This window comes from Oncorhynchus keta, chromosome 2 (genome assembly GCF_023373465.1).
Source record: "Oncorhynchus keta strain PuntledgeMale-10-30-2019 chromosome 2, Oket_V2, whole genome shotgun sequence".
In the NCBI taxonomy this organism is placed as follows: Eukaryota; Metazoa; Chordata; class Actinopteri; order Salmoniformes; family Salmonidae; genus Oncorhynchus; species Oncorhynchus keta.
Window position 1 is genome coordinate 51471905 of NC_068422.1, and position 19538 is coordinate 51491442.

The 19538-nt window shown below is 42.4% G+C and overlaps 1 protein-coding gene across 4 annotated transcripts in view; it reads left to right on the plus strand.

Annotated features, from left to right (window-relative positions):
* wdfy4 (WDFY family member 4) overlaps positions 1–19538 on the plus strand; it is a 201020-nt gene that overhangs the window by 60993 nt on the left and 120489 nt on the right. For all 4 annotated transcript variants that reach the window (XR_008078773.1, XM_052478455.1, XM_052478453.1 and 1 more), the window contains 11 exons: positions 1409–1642; positions 1767–2290; positions 3693–3783; positions 4028–4242; positions 4499–4602; positions 4943–5183; positions 5401–5477; positions 5658–5876; positions 9985–10163; positions 10364–10595; positions 10878–11023. Coding sequence is in view for 3 of the 4 variants with exons in the window: in XM_052478455.1 (XP_052334415.1) it covers positions 1409–1642; positions 1767–2290; positions 3693–3783; positions 4028–4242; positions 4499–4602; positions 4943–5183; positions 5401–5477; positions 5658–5876; positions 9985–10163; positions 10364–10595; positions 10878–11023 (2262 nt within the window). In the remaining variant the exon portion in view is untranslated. The remainder of the gene's footprint in view (positions 1–1408; positions 1643–1766; positions 2291–3692; positions 3784–4027; positions 4243–4498; positions 4603–4942; positions 5184–5400; positions 5478–5657; positions 5877–9984; positions 10164–10363; positions 10596–10877; positions 11024–19538) is intronic.

The following is a 19538-nucleotide window of genomic DNA, read 5'->3' on the forward strand; positions in this document are numbered from 1 at the left end:
GATTAGACCACTAAATTAGATGAAGCTAATCACATTTAGCTTAGTCCTCAACAACGGTTACCCCAAATAATTTATGATTTTGTTATTTATTTATGTCAGGACTATTTTTCATCCCTTCATGACCTGCTTGTTTTAATTGGCAGGATAGAACGGAAGAGATAAGCTTGCATTTTGCTTTGTTTACTTATTGATAGGCAATTGAATGCATTATACATTATTACTCTAAATGTTTACACAGTGCCTAGTGAAAGTCTACACACCCCTTGCACAGATTCACATTTTGCTGCCTTAAAAATCAATCTAAAAAGGGATACAAAAATAAATACAAATATGTCTTGATTGGGTATGTCCCCACACCCCATAGTTTATACTTGGTGGAAGCACCTTTGGCGGCAATTACAATGACTTTCCAAGAGGTGTTGAGTGTTCTTGAGTGGTCTACTCTCAGTCCTGACTTGAGTCTGCTTGAAAGGTTTGAAAATTACTGTCCATCAATGATGCCCAACCAAATTTACTGAGCTTGAGCAATTTTGACAAAAACAATTAATATATGTTGCCTTAATTAAGAGTTGTGCGAAGTTGGTAGAATCTTATTCAAAATTATTCACAGATGTAGTTGCTGCCAAAAAGGCTTCCACAGTATTAACTTTGGGGTAAAAATGTACTGTAAGCTCACTTCGCAGCTAGCTTGAAATCTTGCCGATGGAACTATCCAATTGGAACCTCTTGTGTAGTTCAATTGTTTTGCATGTTGTCAAGCGGGCAGTTAAGTGTGTTGGTAAGGTAGAGGACCCTGGTACAAGCCCAGTCAGAGGTAAGTCCAGGGTGGCAGCACTATATGCTAAGTTAGCATACTGACACTGGTTTTATAAAGACATGAGCAATCAAGACATCTTTGTTTTAAATTTTTTGGAAATTGAGAAAATGTTCTAAAATGTCTTTCACTTTGAAAGTGGAGCAGGTTGTGTAGATAACTAGTCAAAAAAAGCAGAAAAATGAGTCAAGGGGTGTAGACTTTCACTAGGCATTATACATATCTAGATGTTGGTCACTGATGCCTTTTTGACAACATACTCCCAAACCTCAAACATCTCAAACATCCCAAAGAGAATACTGTGTGTGAGCTGAATAGTTTTGGTCCATGCTATTCTGTTTGTGCTGTCTGCAAAGGGTTAACTCTGTATGGGTCAAGTTCAATGACCTCAATCTATGCCTGTAAACTTGCCATATAATCTTCTCAATAGCCATGTTAACCGGACTTTCTCGATCTGCCTCATCCATAGAACTCTATAATATAACATAGTCTACCTTGTTTGTTAGATAGTCAGAGAGGACTAAAGCACAAATGGAGCCAGACGTGTGTGTGTACATGTTCTGTAACTGAATTATCTCTCTCTCTGTTCTCCAGTCAGTTTTGAAGGTTCTGGAGAGACCTAACAGTTGGGGGGCGTTTCGACGTGCGCGGGGCTTCACCGGCCTGCTGTCCCTGGTGGTGGACATGGAGGGGGCTCTGAGTGACCCCACTCAGGGTGGGGTGTGGGGTGCTAAGGGGCAGCAGGGGATACTAGACCTCCTCTTCCTCACCCTACACACCCTCGCCCTAGCTGTCCACGTACACCCTGTTAACTCACACCAGTTCCAGGTAAGTAACACCACAGTACTGTGATGTCATTAATTCAAATGAGTTGTCCAATAACCTCGTAAGCCAAAGGATGGGTTGTAATGAAAGTGACCAGACATGAAAATAATTCATTAATTTGTTCCAGGCTGAAGGGTTCTACGAGAGGCTGGCTGAAGCCTTACTACGGCTGGGTTGTTTCCAGACTGAGGGCTGGGAGGCAACAGAGAGGATGGAGGGCCACGCTGGGGGTATGATGAGTAGGGGCCTGGGCCATAGATGGGGTCAGAGAGAAACAGAGGACAATCATTCTCTTGGGAGGAGTTTCCACCAATTTCTGGAGCTGTGTGAGACCCCAGTGCTCACCTCCCTCTCTTCCACCTCCAAGCCACCCCTGCCTCCCCCTTTACAGACCTGTATCAGGCTCCTCTCCTACCTGGACCAATTAGCTACAGGGACCCACGCTGCCCTTGAGATGACAGCAGGACATGTGGGAGAGAAGAGAGAGGAGGGGGGAGATGGAGAGACCCAGGGGGGTGGTGGTGGAGGAGAGAGGCTGCAGACTGTGCCACCAACCCAACAGACTTTACAGACACCAGAGGATGAACTACCGGGGGGATCCAGACCTGCAGGCCACAGCGTCGCTGTTGTCTGCTCTGAGACTAACCACAGGTGGAACTGTTGTTTCTTGTTAAAGAGATACACTATCGTACCAGAGTATCTCTATTTCAATGTCCGTCTATATCTATCTCCCTTTCTATCTCCTTCTCCTTTCCTTCTCATTCTCCCCCTCCCTTTCCATCTTCACCTCCCTATATATTACAGTGGTTTTCTTCTAAGCTTTTACAGTGCATTCAGAAAGTATTCAGACCTCAGATCTGGGAAAGGGTACCAAAAAAATGTCTACAGTATTGAAAGTCCCAAATAACACAGTGGCCTCATTCATTGTTATTTTGGAACAACCAAGATTTTCCTAGAGCTGGCCGCCCAGCTAAACTGAAAAATCGGAGGAGAAGGCCTTGGTCACGGAGGTGAAAGAGCTCCAGAGTTCCTCTGTTGAGATGGGAGAACATTCCAGAAGGACAACCATCTCTGCAGCACTCCACCAATCAGGCCTTTATGGTAGAGTGGCCAGACGGAAGCCACTCCTCAGTAAAAGGCACATGACAACCCGCTTGGAGTTTTCCAAAAGGTATCGAAAGGTCTCAGACCTTGAGAAACAAGATTCTCTGGTCTGATGAAACCAAGATTGAACTCATTGGGCTGAATGCCAGGCGTCACGTCTTGAGGAAACCAGGCACCAGCCCTACAGCGAAACATGATGGTGGCAGTATCATGGTGTGGGGGTGTGTCAGCGACAGGGAATGGGAGACTAGTCAGGATCGAGGGAAAGATGAATGGAGCAAAGTACAGAGAGATCTTTGATGAAAACCTGCTCCAGAGCACTCAGGACCTCATACTGGGGCGAAGGTTTTACCTCCCAACAGGACAACAACATTAAGCACACAGCCAAGACAAAGCAGGAGTGGCTTCAGGACAAGTGTCTGAATATCCTTGAGTGGCCCAGCCAGAACCCGATCGAACATCTATGGAGAGGCCTGGAAATAGCTGTGCAGATTGAACCTGAAAGAGCTTGAGAGAATCTGCAGAGAAGAATTGGAGAAACTCCCCAAATACAGGTGTGCCAAGCTTGTAGCATCATAACAAAGACGAGTCGAGGCTGTAACCACTACCAAAGGTGTTGCAATACTTATGTAAATGTGATATTTCATTTTTTTATTTTGCAAAAAATTCTAAAAACCTTTGATTTTTGCTTTGTCATTATGGACTATTATGTTTAAATTGATGTGGGGGGAAAAGTATTTAATCAATTTTAAAATAAGGCTGTAATGTAGCAAAATGTGGAAAAAGTCAAGGGTCCTGAATACTTTCCGAATGTACTGTATATTCCAGGTTGTTGCATGAGTGTTAATTTCTCTCGTACCCAATCTACCAGAGGCCAAGCAAGATTGCTTCATATTATAATTACGTTATAACTATGTGATACTATGTATCTGTGGGTTAATGGGTTCAGGTTTACCTGTGACCAGACCATACTGTATCCTGGAGCCCTCAGGGTCATCATGACTCTCCTGCCTCATGTCTTTACTGCAGAGGATCCACAGGTAACCTATCAGCAGACCGACTACACTGCTCTGTCATATGCAGGAATCAATTCAGGAATCAGTTAGATTTAATTCACGCTTTATTGCTCTTTCATATTATGTAGAAATCAATTCATTGGAATTCAACTCAGTTCAGTTCAATTGGATTACTCATAGCTCCTCTCTTCTCAGACTGCTTTGCTGTCATTTGAATTTTACTCAATTTGGTTAAATTGAATTCTTCATCACTCCTCCTCTCCCCCAGCTGTCAGTGGAGGTCCAGTACTCAGTAGCCCACCACCTCCAGGTGATGGTAACATCAGAGAAGAACCGGCAGATTGTCTGCAAGGGGGGTTTGGTGTCCACTCTACTAACCCACTGTCGAAGCATTCTGCTCAGGCCGGACCACCCACTATACCTGCCTGACACACGCATCCTGGAGAAAGTCGCCTCACACTCCATGTCCCACATAGACCTCAGGTCAGCTGCTTTTCTTGGCACCAAGCTTGGGTGTGTATATGTATTAGGCACCAAATGGCAGAAAATGGACTGAAACAGGGAAGGACTATCTGGACACGCGTTTCCGCTTTCTGATTCAATAAGTTTTAAAACATTGTCCCTGTGTTGATCTCACTACCCACCTTTGAGGAATCTTTTTTGTATTTAAAATGGATAGTTCACCCCAAAATCAAAGGTTGACGAATGTTATCTTACCTCTTATTTCCTTCTCCTCCAGGCGTTTCCTGTGTCTTTGTGATCCTCTGATGTGCCAAGCTAACAAAAGTGCTGCCACCTCTGCTCCAGAATCCAACACACAATGCCCCTTTTCTCCCTCCAATGGTAAAGATACAGAACTTTTATCTGATTTTAACCATTTAATTTTAGTCCTGCACTAGCACTGTTGATTCAACTAATACGGTCATAATTATATGACCATTTGAATCAGCTGTGCTAATTCTAGAATACATCAAAGAAGTGGACTGGCTAGGGGTAGTCGAGTAGAGGTTTGGGAAATACTGGTCTAGAGGAAGCAGACAGCATTTGAAATGTTGCATATCTGTGTTCCAAAAAGTTTAGGTTTTAACTTTAGGCCTATACTGTATGTAGTCTTTACATGTAATTCTGTAATTGCTAATGAAATAAACATGGTTGTAATCGTATAATTAATCTAATTTTGCAGGCCACAGCCCAGAGAAGGCAGACAGCTTAACAGATAGTGAGACCACCACTCGCTCCATCATGAAGCGCTCTTTTAGCCTGCTGAGCTCCTCTCCTCCTATTGGCTCTCCTGTCGGCCAGCCCCTCCCCCTGCACCAAATCATTAGCCTAGTCTCTATGACGTCACCAAGGAGCTTCCGACCACACCGAGTCTCCACCTCTCCGGCCTTTGTGGAGTTTGATATGACTGAGAGTGGCTATGGGTGAGTCCACTGTACTGGGTAGGTTGGAAGTGGGATTGGTTCTGATAGGTTTGCATAGGATTCCAATGATTCACTAGCCTGATCCCAGATCTGTTTGTGATGTCTTACCAACTTCTATGGTCATTGTCATACGAAATGTTCTGTTGCTCACCATTGATTTGACAATGACGTGTGTTTCTGTGTGTGTGTGCATGTCTGTGTGTGTGTGTGTTTTCAGATGTCTATTTCTACCATCCCTGGCTACAGTGAAAGGTGTCAATGCTGACTCCATCCCAACAGGGGGGATAGGAGGAGGTAAGACAGGAGGGGAGGGAGTTCACCTAGTACTGTATCAACTATGTTTTACTTTTAACAACTATATGTTTTCCTATTTTACTTGTTTAAATGGATTTGCTTTGAAAATGCTGTATGACCTATGTTTGGTTCACTTTACCTCTGCTTGTCCCCTCTCCTCCTCCTCTTCCATTCAACCAGACTGTCGTGGTTTCCCTCCGGCAGCAGGCCTGTCATATTCCTGCTGGTTCCTGATCAGCAGGTTCAGTTCAGCCTGTGATTCCCACCCGATCTGGCTTCTGTCTGTGGTGCGCCATATGTCCCGTGCCGAACAGCAGTACGTCTGTCTGTCTGTCTCCATCTCAGCCAGCGATGGATGTTTGGTCATCTCAACTGAGGAGGAGCCTTTCACCTTCCTGGGTAAAGACATGCTAAAGAGACATTGGAATGACCTAGACCTGTGCTGTAATGTTTTCTTTGGCACAATATGCTATTTACTAAAAAATACAATCCCAAACCAACCTTCTAGACCAGGGGTGTCAAACTCATTTTTGGAAGGCCTAGTGTGTGCTGGTTTTCGGTGTTTCCTTTCAATTAAGGCCCAGACAACCAGGTGAGGGGAGTTTCTTACTAATCAATGACATTAATTCATCAATCAAGTCCAAGGAAGGAGCGGAAACCCGCAGACACTTGGGACTCCGTGCAATGAATTAGACATGTGCTTTAGAACAATGTTCCGGCTGAGAGGTGCGCGTGCATGCACTTCCTCCAGGAATGCCACGCAGAAGAAATGCAGTGCCGCACAGAAACGCGAGAGATTGAAATTCTCTGAGTTCGCACCATAAGTTTACACTATGTACACGGTGCTCAGATATTAGCAGTATGTCTCCTCTACGTTTGGAGTCCACAGAAACCCAAAATAACCACATAAATATTCCCTTACCTTTGATGTTCTTCCATCAGAAGACGTAGAAGGAGTCATACTTACCCAATACATCGTTTGGTTTCACGTTGTGTGTCTCTGTATTAGTACATGTTAACAGCTTCGGCTGAAATGCATCCAAACTGACTTCTGGTCCAGCACTCTTGCGCATCAAAACTTCCAATTTACATATCATATGTCCACTAAACTGGTCAAACAATGTGAAAAATCGAGTTTTATGATGTTTTTAGCATGTAGAACAAAGATCAGCGCGAACAGACAATCCGGCTTCAAATGCTGGATCATGGAAAAGAACGTACTCCAAATCGGCCGCGCACAATAGAGTGCCTGTTTTTCAGAGGGACACGAGCAATTTCGCCCACCAAACGTCGAGGGCTCGTGGGATTCTCACAATGAACGTGCCATTTGAAAGCAGGCATCACGCTGAAGAGATAGAGACTGGATCGGTAGCTGCCTGGGAAGGGTGGGGGCCATGACGTCAAAGTTGACCCAACTTTTCTCTTCACAAGAGAGAGTTTGGGAGAAAGGCTGCCCTGAGAGTTCTGCTGTACATACAAGCAGTAATTTAAACGGTTTTAGAAACTTTAGAGTGTTTTCTATTCAATAATATTTTTTATATGCATATATTAGCAATTTTGGGAAAAAATATTTTCAGTTTACTATGGGCACGCACTTTCTCCAATGGGAGCAGTATAGAGGGGTAGTCTTAAGAGGTTTTAATGAGGAGAACCAGTTGATAGTATCTGTCGGCTGAATGAGCAGCACTGGTTGAGCATTCCTACAGCACTTCCTTCCAGAAGCCATGAGAAACTTGTCCGGCTGCGGGGACTGTGAGGGGATTTATACTCCTATCTGTACTTACTGGTGGCACAGATGCTGTTTCGTCCTTTTCTACACTTAACCTGTTAGGCCGCCCCATCCCGGATCCGGGATTGTGACTACAGCCTCAAGCTCATTACCATAACGCAACATTAGCGATTTCTGAAAATTGCAAAATAAATGAAATAAATATGCCTGTCCTCAAGCATTTTCCTTTACTTAACAATCCTGTCGTCTCAGATTTTCAAAATATGCTTTAGAACCAGAGAAAATCAATAATTTGTGTAAGAGTGGTGATAGCTAGCTTAGCATTTAGCGTTAGCATTTAGCACGCAACATTCACAAAAACCAGCAAAGGGATCAAATAAAATAATTTACCTTTGAAGAACTTCAGATGTTTCAATGAGGAGACTCTCAGTTACATAGCAGATGTCCAGTTTTTCCTGAAAGATGCTTGTGTAGGACACAACGTTCCGTTTTGTTACTATGCATTTGGCTACCGAAACTAACCGAAAATTCAGTCACCTAAACGTCGAACTTTTTCCGAATTAACTCCATAATATCGACTGAAACATGGAAAACGTTGTTTGAATCAATCCTCAAGGTGTTTTGTCATATATCTCTTCATTGAAATGCCAGTCCTAGAAGCGTGCATTCTTCTCTGATTCGGATGGAAAAATACTGGGACCTGACTTTTGCGCACCAATTTCCACGCAGACACCATGCGGGACACTTGGTAATTGTAGGCTCTTATGGCCAATCTTCCAATGATATGCCTACAAATACGTCACAATGCTGCAGACACCTGGGGGAAACGATAGGAAGTGTCCGTTCATTCCTGTGGCATTCACAGCCATATAAGGAGATCATGGAAAACGTGCCTTCAGAAATCCTGTTGATTTCCTGGTCACTCAAACATCTTGGTTTTGCCTGTAGATATTGTTCTATGGCACTCACAGTGACAATCTTTGCAGTTCTGGAAACGTCAGAGTGTCTTCTTTCCAAAACTATCAATTCCAAGCATAGTCGAGCATCTTTTCGTGACAAAATATCGCGCTAAAAACGGGCACGTCTTTTTATCCAAAAATGAAATACTGCCCCTATAGTTCTAACAGGTTAAATTACCCTTGCCTAACAATTGCATCTGAAGCTGGGCTTGCAGCATGGCTATCCCTACCATAAGGTGATCGTTCTCCTGTGTATTTTTTTATTTCACCTTTATTTAACCAGGTAGGCTAGTTGAGAACAAGTTCTCATTTGCAACTGTAACCAAGATAAAGCAAAGCAGCTCAACACATACAACAACACAGAGTTACACATGGAATAAACAAACACACAGTCAATAATACAGTATAAAAAGTCTACACACAGTATGTGCAAATAAGGTAGGATAAGGCAATAAATAGGCCATGGTGGCGAAGTAATTACAGTATAACAATTAAACAATGAAATAATAGATGCGCAGAAGATTAATGTGCAAGTAGAGATACTGGGGTGCAAAGGAGCAAGATAAAATAAATAAATAAATAAATAAATACAGTATGGGAATGAGGAAGTTGGATGGGCTGTTTACAGATGGGCTATGTACAGGTGCAGTGATCTGTGAGCTGCTCTGACAGCTGGTGCTTAAAGCTAGTGAGGGAGATATGAGTCTCCAACTTCAGTGATTTTTGCAGTTTGTTCCAGTCATTGGCAGCAGAGAACTAGAAGGAAAGGCAGCCAAAGGAAGAATTGGCTTTGGGGGTGACCAATGAGATATACCTGCTGGAGCGCGTGCTATGGGTGGGTGCTGCTATGGTGACCAGTGAGCTGAGATTACCTAGCAGAGACTTGTAGATGACCTGGAGCCAGTGGGTTTGGCGATGAGTGTGAAGCGAGGGCCAGCCAGCAAGAGCATACAGGTCGCAGTGGTGGGTAGTATATGGGGCTTTGGTGACAAAACGGTTGGCACTGTGATAGACTGCATCCAATTTGTTGAGAGGAGTGTTGGAGGCGAATTTGTAAATGACATCCCTGAAGTCTAGGATCGGTAGGATGGTCAGTTTTACAAGGGTATGTTTGGCAGCATGAGTGAAGGATGCTTTGTTGCGAAATAGGAAACCGATTGTGGATTTAATTTTGGATTGGAGATGCTTAATGTGAGTCTGGAATGAAAGTTTACAGTCTCACCAGACACCTAGGTATTTTTATTTTTTTATTTCACCTTTATTTAACCAGGTAGGATAGTTGAGAACAAGTTCTCATTTGCAACTGCGACCTGGCCAAGATAAAGCAAAGCAGTGTGAACAGACAACACAGAGTTACACATGGAGTAAACAATTAACAAGTCAATAACACAGTAGGAAAAAAAGTCTATATACATTGTGTGCAAAAGGCATGAGGAGGTAGGCAAATAATTACAATTTTGCAGATTAACACTGGAGTGATAAATGATCAGATGGTCAAGTACAGGTAGAGATATAGGCACTCTGAAATTTGAAAGGATTTGATTGGTATAAACATTATGATATAACTTCCAACTATCTTATGACAGGGCAAGGAAGAGAGATTACCATTATTGCTTACACCTGTCAAATTCTCTCAGATATCCACAAGTGGTCTAGGGGTCAATTTGGGATTGGGGCTATGATTGCTCTGAATTACCTAATTTTAGAAAGATTTAGCAAAAGGTGGATTTTTGTATTTTTAGTTTATTACTGTTTGATCTGGACTGCAACTCCTTCTGTGATTGATTGTTGTATAATTGATTGATGTATTAATTGCCAGATATGATGGAGCCAGAGGTGCGGACCCCCAGCCCACTGCCAGGTTCTCTGAGGTTCAAATGCTCCAGTCAGCTGACCCCAGGTCAGTGGCACCATCTGGCCATTGTCATGGCGAAGGACGTGAAGAAGAGCTGTAAGGTCACGGCCCACCTCAATGGGAAACTGGTGGGAGCAGCAAAGGTACAGGAGTAGGACAGAGTAAATTCATCCATTTTACATTGAAAGACTTCTGTTGTGTTGGAGGCCATTGGCGATTTTTCCGCTGCTGTTGTGATTTTTAGCTGTAGCTCATGTCATTGGTTGAAGTACTGTCTACACCCTTACTCACTCTGTGCTGTGAAAATGCAGAGAACTCTCTATGTGTTCTGATTCGCTGTCAGATGCTGTACATCCAACCGTTCCCGGGTCAGTACATTTCCATGGAACCCACGGCGGTGATTGACGTGTGTGCCTTCATTGGAACGCCGTCTATATGGAAACAGCACGCTTCGTTGGTGTGGCGCGTCGGGCCCACCTACCTGTTTGAGGAAGTGCTGAGTCCAGGGGCTGTAGGAGTCATCTACAACCAGGGAACAGCCTACTTGGGAAACTACCTGGCTCTACGCAACACAGGTGTTTGTCTGAACATTAACTGGCCATGGACTCAAGACCGTGTAGTCAATTTACTTAAAGCTTGCAGATACTGTATAACACATTATGATTCCTTTAGCATCTACGACCCCTTATAATCTATTAGAATCATCTCATGATGACTTTGACTATATGCCAGCCATTTTGAGTCAGTTGTGTTTCCAGAAATACAGAAACATATTTGAGTCAGTTGTGTTACCAATGTCAGTTTGACCAGGATTTGTGTCTGACAATGTAATTCTGTAATTCTATGTGTTCATCTAGGCTCTGGCCCAGACCCCCTCCCTTTCAGGCTGGTCTCTGAGGAGAGGATCTCATTTGGCATCAACCCGGCTGTAGCAACTTTAACCACGGTAGCAGAGATACGAGAAAGCTACAACGAGGTGGACTGCCGTCTCATCGCCAAAGAGGTAAAGAGGGTCCAGCGCTGTCTTCATGATGCCCGATCAGAAATACGGGGTCCTACTAATCACCCCAAACAACCACAAACAGGTACCCTAAACAACCACAAACAGGTACCCCAATCAACCACATTTAACATTTACATTACATTTAAGTCATTTAGCAGACGCTCTTATCCAGAGCGACTTACAAATTGGTGCATTCACCGTAATGACATCCAGTGGAACAGCCACTTTACAATAGTGCATCTAAATCTTTTAAGGGGGGTGAGAAGGATTACTTTATCCTATCCTAGGTATTCCTTAAAGAGGTGGGGTTTCAGGTGTCTCCGGAAGGTGGTGATTGACTCCGCTGTGTGAGGGAGTTTGTTCCACCATTGGGGGGCCAGAGCAGCGAACAGTTTTGACTGGGCTGAGCGGGAACTGTACTTCCTCAGTGGTAGGGAGGCGAGCAGGCCAGAGGTGGATGAACGCAGTGCCCTTGTTTGGGTGTAGGGCCTGATCAGAGCCTGGAGGTACTGAGGTGCCGTTCCCCTCACAGCTCCGTAGGCAAGCACCATGGTTTTGTAGCGGATGCGAGCTTCAACTGGAAGCCAGTGGAGAGAGCGGAGGAGCGGGGTGACGTGAGAGAACTTGGGAAGGTTGAACACCAGACGGGCTGCAGCGTTCTGGATGAGTTGTAGGGGTTTAATGGCACAGGCAGGGAGCCCAGCCAACAGCGAGTTGCAGTAATCCAGATGGGAGATGACAAGTGCCTGGATTAGGACCTGCGCCGCTTCCCGTGTGAGGCAGGGTCGTACTCTGCGGATGTTGTAGAGCATGAACCTACAGGAACGGGCCACCACCTTGATGTTAGTTGAGAACGACAGGGTGTTGTCCAGGATCACGCCAAGGTTCTTAGCGCTCTGGGAGGAGGACACAATGGAGTTGTCAACCGTGATGGCGAGATCATGGAACGGGCAGTCCTTCCCCGGGAGGAAGAGCAGCTCCGTCTTGCCGAGGTTCAGCTTGAGGTGGTGATCCGTCATCCACACTGATATGTCTGCCAGACATGCAGAGATGCGATTCGCCACCTGGTCATCAGAAGGGGGAAACCACAAACAGGTAACGCAAACAACCCCAAACAACCACAAAAAGTTACCCCAAAAAAACTAAAACGACCACAAACAACCCGAAACATACCCTAAACAACCACAAACAATGAGAAGCATCCAACTGCAGATATGCGTGCTGAGGCCACCTGCCGGGTAGTCCAGAAAGATGGTTGAATAAATTCAGGATTCCCTGAACATAAACTACTTCTCTTAAGGGAGTCTGGGATTTCTTCGTTCCAGGGCTTCTGCTTCTCGCTTAAGTAATTAGGCTAAGCACAGCACAGATTGGTTGGTCCGACAACTGTCGCGGGTACGCAACATTCAAAAAGGTCCTCGTGTTGATGACAGAAAAAAAATCAAATATGGAGTCAATATTTCAAGTCTAGAACAAGAAACAATTGTAACAACATACAATGAATATGTTCACAAATTTACTACGGATGTAATTCACCGATACACATCGGTCCCTGATTCAAATGTTTAAGATATGACTGCATTGGACCCCAAGAAAATAGATTCAAACATTATGAATCATTGATTTTGCTCATATTACTTTCTTTCTATCTAGTGAAAAATGCCTAATATTTTGTGACAACTGATGCACCCTGTCCTTCAGTGTCAAACTAAGTATGTAGTTGTGTTGACAGTCGTTGATATTCAAGTCATTTTGCATCCCGAACAGCCCTAAGGAATGTCAGTAGCCTAGTCAAACTACGCACTGTGACAAGCTTCATGCTCTGACCAAGGTGAGGTAGGCGGTCTGTTTCTTGCACATACAGTTGAAGTCGGAAGTTTACATACACTTAGGTTGGAGTCATTAAAACTAGGTTTTTCAACCACTCCACAAATTTCTTGTTAACAAACTATAGTTTTGGCAAGTCGGTTGGGACATCTGCTTTGTGCATGACACAAGTTATTTAACCAACAATTGTTTACATACAGATTATTTCACTTATAATTAACCATATCACAATTCCAGTGGGTCAGAAATGTACATACACTAAGTTGCCTGTGCCTTCAAACAGCTTGGAAAAATCTAGAAAATTATGTCATCGCTTCAGAAGCTTCTAATAGGCTAATTGACATAATTTGAGTAAATTGGAGGTGTACCTGTGGATGTACTTCAAGGCCTACCTTCAAACTCAGTGCCTCTTTGCTTGACATCATGGGAAAATCAAAAGAAATGTCCCAAGACCTCAGGAAAAAAATTGTAGACCTCCACAAGTCTGGTTCATCCTTGTGAACAATTTCCAAATGAAGGTACCACGTTCATCTGTACAAACAATAGTACACAATAGTACACTTCTGTAGCTCAGTTGGTAGAGCATGGCGCTTGTAACGCCAGTGTAGTGGGTTCGATTCCCGGGACCACCCATACGTAGAATGTATGCACACATGACTGTAAGTCGCTTTGGATAAAAGCGTCTGCTAAATGGCATATATATATATATATATTATTATATATTATTATATATTATATATCACAAGAATAAACACCATGGGAGGACGCTGCCGTCATACCGCTCAGGAAGGAGACCCGTTCTGTTTCCTAGAGATGAACATACTTTGGTGTGAAAAGAACAACAGCATAAAACCTTGTGAAGATGCTGGAAGAAACAGGTACAAAAGTATCTATATTCACAGTAAAACGAGTCCTACATGTATATCGACATAACCTGAATTTCCGCTCAGCAAGGAAGAAGCCACTGCTCCAAAACCGCCATAAAAAAAAACAGAATACGGTTTTGCAACTGCACATGGGGACAAAGATCGTACTTTTTGGAGAAATGTCCTGTGGTCTGATGAAACAAAAATAGAACTGTTTGGCCATATTGACCATCGTTATATTTGGAGGAAAAAGGGGGAGGCTTGCAAGCCGAAGAACACCATCCCAACCGTGAAGCACGGGGGTAGCAGCATCATGTTGTGGGGGTGCTTTGCTGCAGGGGGGACTGGTGCATGTCACAAAATAGATGGCATCATGAGGTAGGAACATTTTGTGGATATTTTGAAGCAACATCTCAAGACATCAGTCAGGAAGTTAAAGCTTGGTTGCAAATGGGTCTTCCAGATGGACAATGACCCCAAGCATACGAGCAAGGGGGCCTTACAAACCTGACTCAGTTACACCAGCTCTGTCAGGAGGAATGGGCCAATATTCACCCAATTTATTGTGGGAAGCTTGTGGAAGGCTACCCAAAACGTTTGACCCAAGTTAAACAATTTAAAGGCAATGCTACCAAATACTAATTTAGTGTATGTAAACTTTTGACTGCTGGGAATGTGATGAAATAAATAAATGCTGAAATAAATCATTGTCTCTACTATTATTCTGACATTTCACATTCTTAAAATAAAGTGGTAATCCTAACTGACCTAAGACAGGGACATTTTACTACGATTAAATGTCAGGAATTGTGAAAAACTGAGTTTAAATTTATTTGGCTAAGGTGTATATAAACTTCCGACTTCAATTGTATGTGTGGAAACTTCAGCATTCAAATGCTAGATTGCTTGCACAATATTATGCTTTATTGGCTGTGACAATCTATGTAATTGTGTACATTATTGTTATCTATGCACTGTTGAAAAGCATGATTTACTGGAATTAAAGTAAGCTACCGGAGACACAACTCTCATCTGGCTGTACCTGCTGAATGGGGCTTACTTTATATTTATTTTGAATGTTCAGGTAGACGATCAGCAATAGTTTTGGTAGTTAGCTTTAAACAATCAGTATACAGTGCATTTGGCATTCGACATTCAGACCCCTTGACTTTTTCCACATTTGTGACTCACAACCTTGATTCAGTCTTTTGTAGTAAAATGTGAAATGGTGTATTTTACATTGGATAAAAGTAGAGACTCAAAGCTACAAAATGGCATATCATACACGGCATTTTAGGAACAATAGGAAAGTAATTCTGTTTTGAAAGTTGATTCACAAACAAAGAACCTAGCTAGGTAAACAAGGTTTAAGACCACACATGTCACGTAACGTTAGCTAACGAGCCAGCCAGCTAATGTTAGCTAGTTAGACAACAATGAACAAAGTGCCAATAATTCCACAGTGCGGGCAGCTAACCAACCAGGTCCAATGTTAGCTAGTTAACATTAGGCTCTAACTAGAAAAGCAAACGGCTCTGGGAAATAAATAATAACCGTCAGCTAGGGAGCCAGCCAGCTAATGTTAGCTAGCTAGCTAAAAGTACACTTTAGCTTAAAATGAAACCACTTTCTGTCAAAATTAGAAACATGTCATATCTGAAAATGTAGCTAGCGAACTCTAGACGGTCTTGCATACATCATCATGCATGATGGACGCGTCTCCCTGTCAGGAATACCATACCACGGTTGCTCTTAGTTTGAAGATGTAATCCGGAGACAGGTGTTTTCTCCTTCTCTTTAGCTATCATACTCCACTGATTTCAAAACTTGATCCTCCAGAAAGTGGAGAGCAACTCTTATGCAGTTCCACAACACAATAATTTTTTTAAAGCCGCATTTCGAAAAGATTACCAGCACAAACTGACGAGCTCAAAAAGACAGAAGCCTTCAATATGGCAAACCTCTCTCCTCTCTCGGCATGTCCAGCCCACTCATTATCTCAGCCAGTAATGGCTAGTGGAAAGGTTGCTCACTTTTTCTGTGGGTTAACCAACAAGGCTCGTAATTTAACAATTTAATTTGTATTTACAGATGGTATACAAGTTTGTTATTAAGGTACAAATTTCACATGTTCGAGAAGGCATTTCTGCCCAAAATACGCATTTTGATAAAAAACACATTTTTTACTTTAAAACGGCTCTCCTGTGAAGTTGTGACTTGCGACATACGCCTAGTTTCCTGAAACGGGTCACATTTTGTTACATTACAGCCTTATTCTAAAATTAATCAAATATTTTTTTCCCTCATCAATCTACACATCACATTCATCCCATAATGACCAAGCTAAAAGTTTTTTAAATAGTTTTTTGCAAATGTATTGCAAATAAGAAACTGAAATACCTGATTTAGATACGTTTTCAGACCCTTTGCTATGAGACTCGACATTGAGCTCAGGTGCATACTGTTTCCATTGATCATCCTTGAGATGTTTCTACAACTTAAATCACCTGTGGTAAATTCAATTGATTGGACATGATTTGGAAAAGCACAACCCTGTGTATATAAGTTCCATCAGTTCACAGTGCATGTCAGAGTAAAAACCAAGCAATGAGGTCAAAGGAATTGTCTGTAGAGTTCCGAGACAGGATTGTGTCAAGGCACAGATCTGGGTAAGGGTACCAAAACATTTCTGCAGCATTGAAAGTCCTCAAGGACACAGTGACCTCCATTCTTTAATGGAAGAAGTTTGGAACCGCTAAGACTCTTCCTAGAGCTGGCCGCCCTGCCAAACAGAGCAATCTGGGTAAGAAGGACCTTGGTCAGGGAGCTGACCAAGAACCTGATGGTCACTCTGGCAGAGCTCCAGAACCTTCCAGAAAGACAACCATTTCTGCATCACTCCACCAATCAGGCCTTTATGGTAGAGTGGCCAGACAGAAGCCACTCCTCAGTTAAAGGAACACGACAGCCCGCTTGGAGATCCCAAATGGCACCTAAAGGACCTAAAGGACTCTCAGACCATGAGAAACACTGATGAAACCAAGATCGAACTCTTTGGTCAACAAGTCTCTGAATGACCTTGAGTGACCCAGCCAGAGCCCTTGACTTGAACCCAATCGAGCATCTCTGGAGAGACCGAAAATAGCTGTGCAGTGATGCTCCCCATCCAACCTCACAGAGCTTGAGAGGATCTGCAGAGAAGAATGGGAGGAACTCCCCAAATACCGTTGTGCAAAGCTTATAGCGTCATACCCAAGAAGAAACGAGGCTAAAAAAGGTGCTTCAACAAAGTACTGAGTAAATGGTCTGAATACTTATGTAAATGTCATAGTTCAGTTTTTTTTATTTTTTTATACACTACCTTTCAAAAGTTTGGGGTCACTTAGAAATGTCCTTGTTAAAAAAAATACATATTTTGTCAATTAAAATAATGTCAAATTGATCAGAAATACAGTGTAGACATTGTAAATGTTGTAAATTACTTTTGTAGCTGGAAACGGCAGATTTCTTTATGGAATATCTACATAGGCCCATTATCAGCAACCATCACTCCGGTGTTCCAATTGCACGTTGTGTTAGCTAATCCAAGTTTATCATTTTAAAAGGCCAATTGATCATTAGAAAGCCCTTTTGCAATTATGTTAGCACAGCTGAAAACTGTTGGTCTGATTGTCTGATTGTGTAGGTGCTTCTACACCTGCATTGCTTGCTGTTTGGGGTTTTAGGCTGGGTTTCTATACAGCACTTTGAGATATCAGCTGATGTACGAAGGGCTATATAAATACATTTGATTTGATTTTGATTTGATTGAAGAAGCAATAAAACTGGCCTTTAGACTAGTTGAGTATCAGCAGCATCAACATTTGTGGGTTCGATTACAAACTCAAAATGGCTAGAAACAAGGACTTTCTTCTGAAACTCAGCAGTCTATTCTTGTTCTGAGAAAAAAAGGCTATTCCATGCGAGAAATTGCCAAGAAACTGAACATTTCATACAACGCTGTGTACTGCTTCCTTCACAGGTCACCTAATCTTTGGTTGACAAGTTAACAATTGGCTCATTCATCCCCCTCCTTTCCCCTGTAACTATTCCCCAGATCGTTGTTATAAATGAGATGTGTTCCCAGTCAACTTACCTGGTAAAATAACAGGTAAATAAAAAAATAGGTAAATAAAAAAATAAAAAAGCAGCGCAAACTGTCTCTAACCAGAATAGAAAGAGGAGTGGGAGGTCCCGGTGCACAACTAAGCAAGAGGACAAGTACATTAGAATGTCTAGTTTGAGAAACAGACACCTCACAAGTCCTCCACTGGCAGCTTCATTAAATAGTACCCGCAAAACACCAGTCTCAACGTCAACAGTGAAGACGTGACTCCAGGATGCTGGCCTTCTAGTGTTTTCTTTTTATTGTCCAGTCTGAGATAATGGTTTTTCTTTGCAACTATGCCTAGAAGGCCAGCATCACGGAATCGCCTCTTCAATTTTATGTTATTTTAAGGGACAGAAAATTAGCTTTTCTTTAAAAAACAAGGACATTTCTAAGTGACCCAAACTTTTGAACAGTAGTGTATATGCCAATTATTATTTGATGGTATGACCGCATTCTGTCCCCTATCAACACTTTTTCAACTTTTGGTGCCAGTGAGAATTACATAAAAAAAGTAGTCAAGACAACTTGCTTGATTGAGCCTCCGCCATGTATATCTCACTTGGATCAGGATATTTAAGCCTCCATCCATCCACAAGTTTCAGTATATCCATGACATTTGTGATTTCCTTGAGTGCATGAAGTTGGTAGTTTGTAGAGTGATTTATTTTACGGTCCATTTAGGTATTTAAAACCATATGAGTCTTGTATTGCTTGTAGGTTTGATAAATTATTAAATATATTTTTTCAAAGACGCATGGATCATCATTATTTGTACTGTATTGATTAATGAACCACATATATATATATATATATATATATATATATATATATATTCAATAACATACTTAAAATCATCCATCTACCTTGTGGATCTGTTTGGACAACTTGCACATTTGGACCAAAATGATTGTCATCACCCCTTTTGAGTTTCTTTGTCCATGGGAGACGTATATTTCACCCCCATCCTTTTTCCACAAAACTTCATCTTAAATTGTTGAATGAGTTTCCTGTAAACAATAGATACTGTATTTTTTGTCTTTTGGCCAGCTAAATACTGATTGTCTTTTCTTATTATCTGCTAAGCCATTACAATTAAGTAAGTAAACCTCCAATTGTTCTCTACTATTCCACCCGTTAAACCCTTCCCCATCCCAAGTTGGGTTGTCATCCCAGTGACCAGCAGACCCCCCCGGATCCCAGGGACCCCGAGAGATATGGTACCCATCCCTCGAAAAGAGCACACAGTGCCACCCACAGAATAGAAGCAGATCAACCGCCAAAATCATTTCCAACATCCTCACCTCAATTTGTATTATATATAGTTATCAAAACATATACAGTACCAGTCAAAAGTTTGGACACACCTACTCATTCAAGGGTTTTTCTTTATTCCTACTATTTTCTACATTGTAGAATGACAGTGAAGAAATCAAAACTATGAAATAACACATGGAATCATGTACTAACCAAAAAAGTGTTAAACAAATGAAAATAAATGTTATATTTGAGATTATTCAAAGTAACCACCCTTTGCCATGATTGCAATGCACTCTCCTGGCATTCTCTCAACCAGCTTCACTTGGAATTATTTTCTTGAATGAGTTCCCACATATGCTGAGCACTTGTTGGCTGCTTTTCCTTCACTCTGCTGTCCAACTCATCCCAAACCATC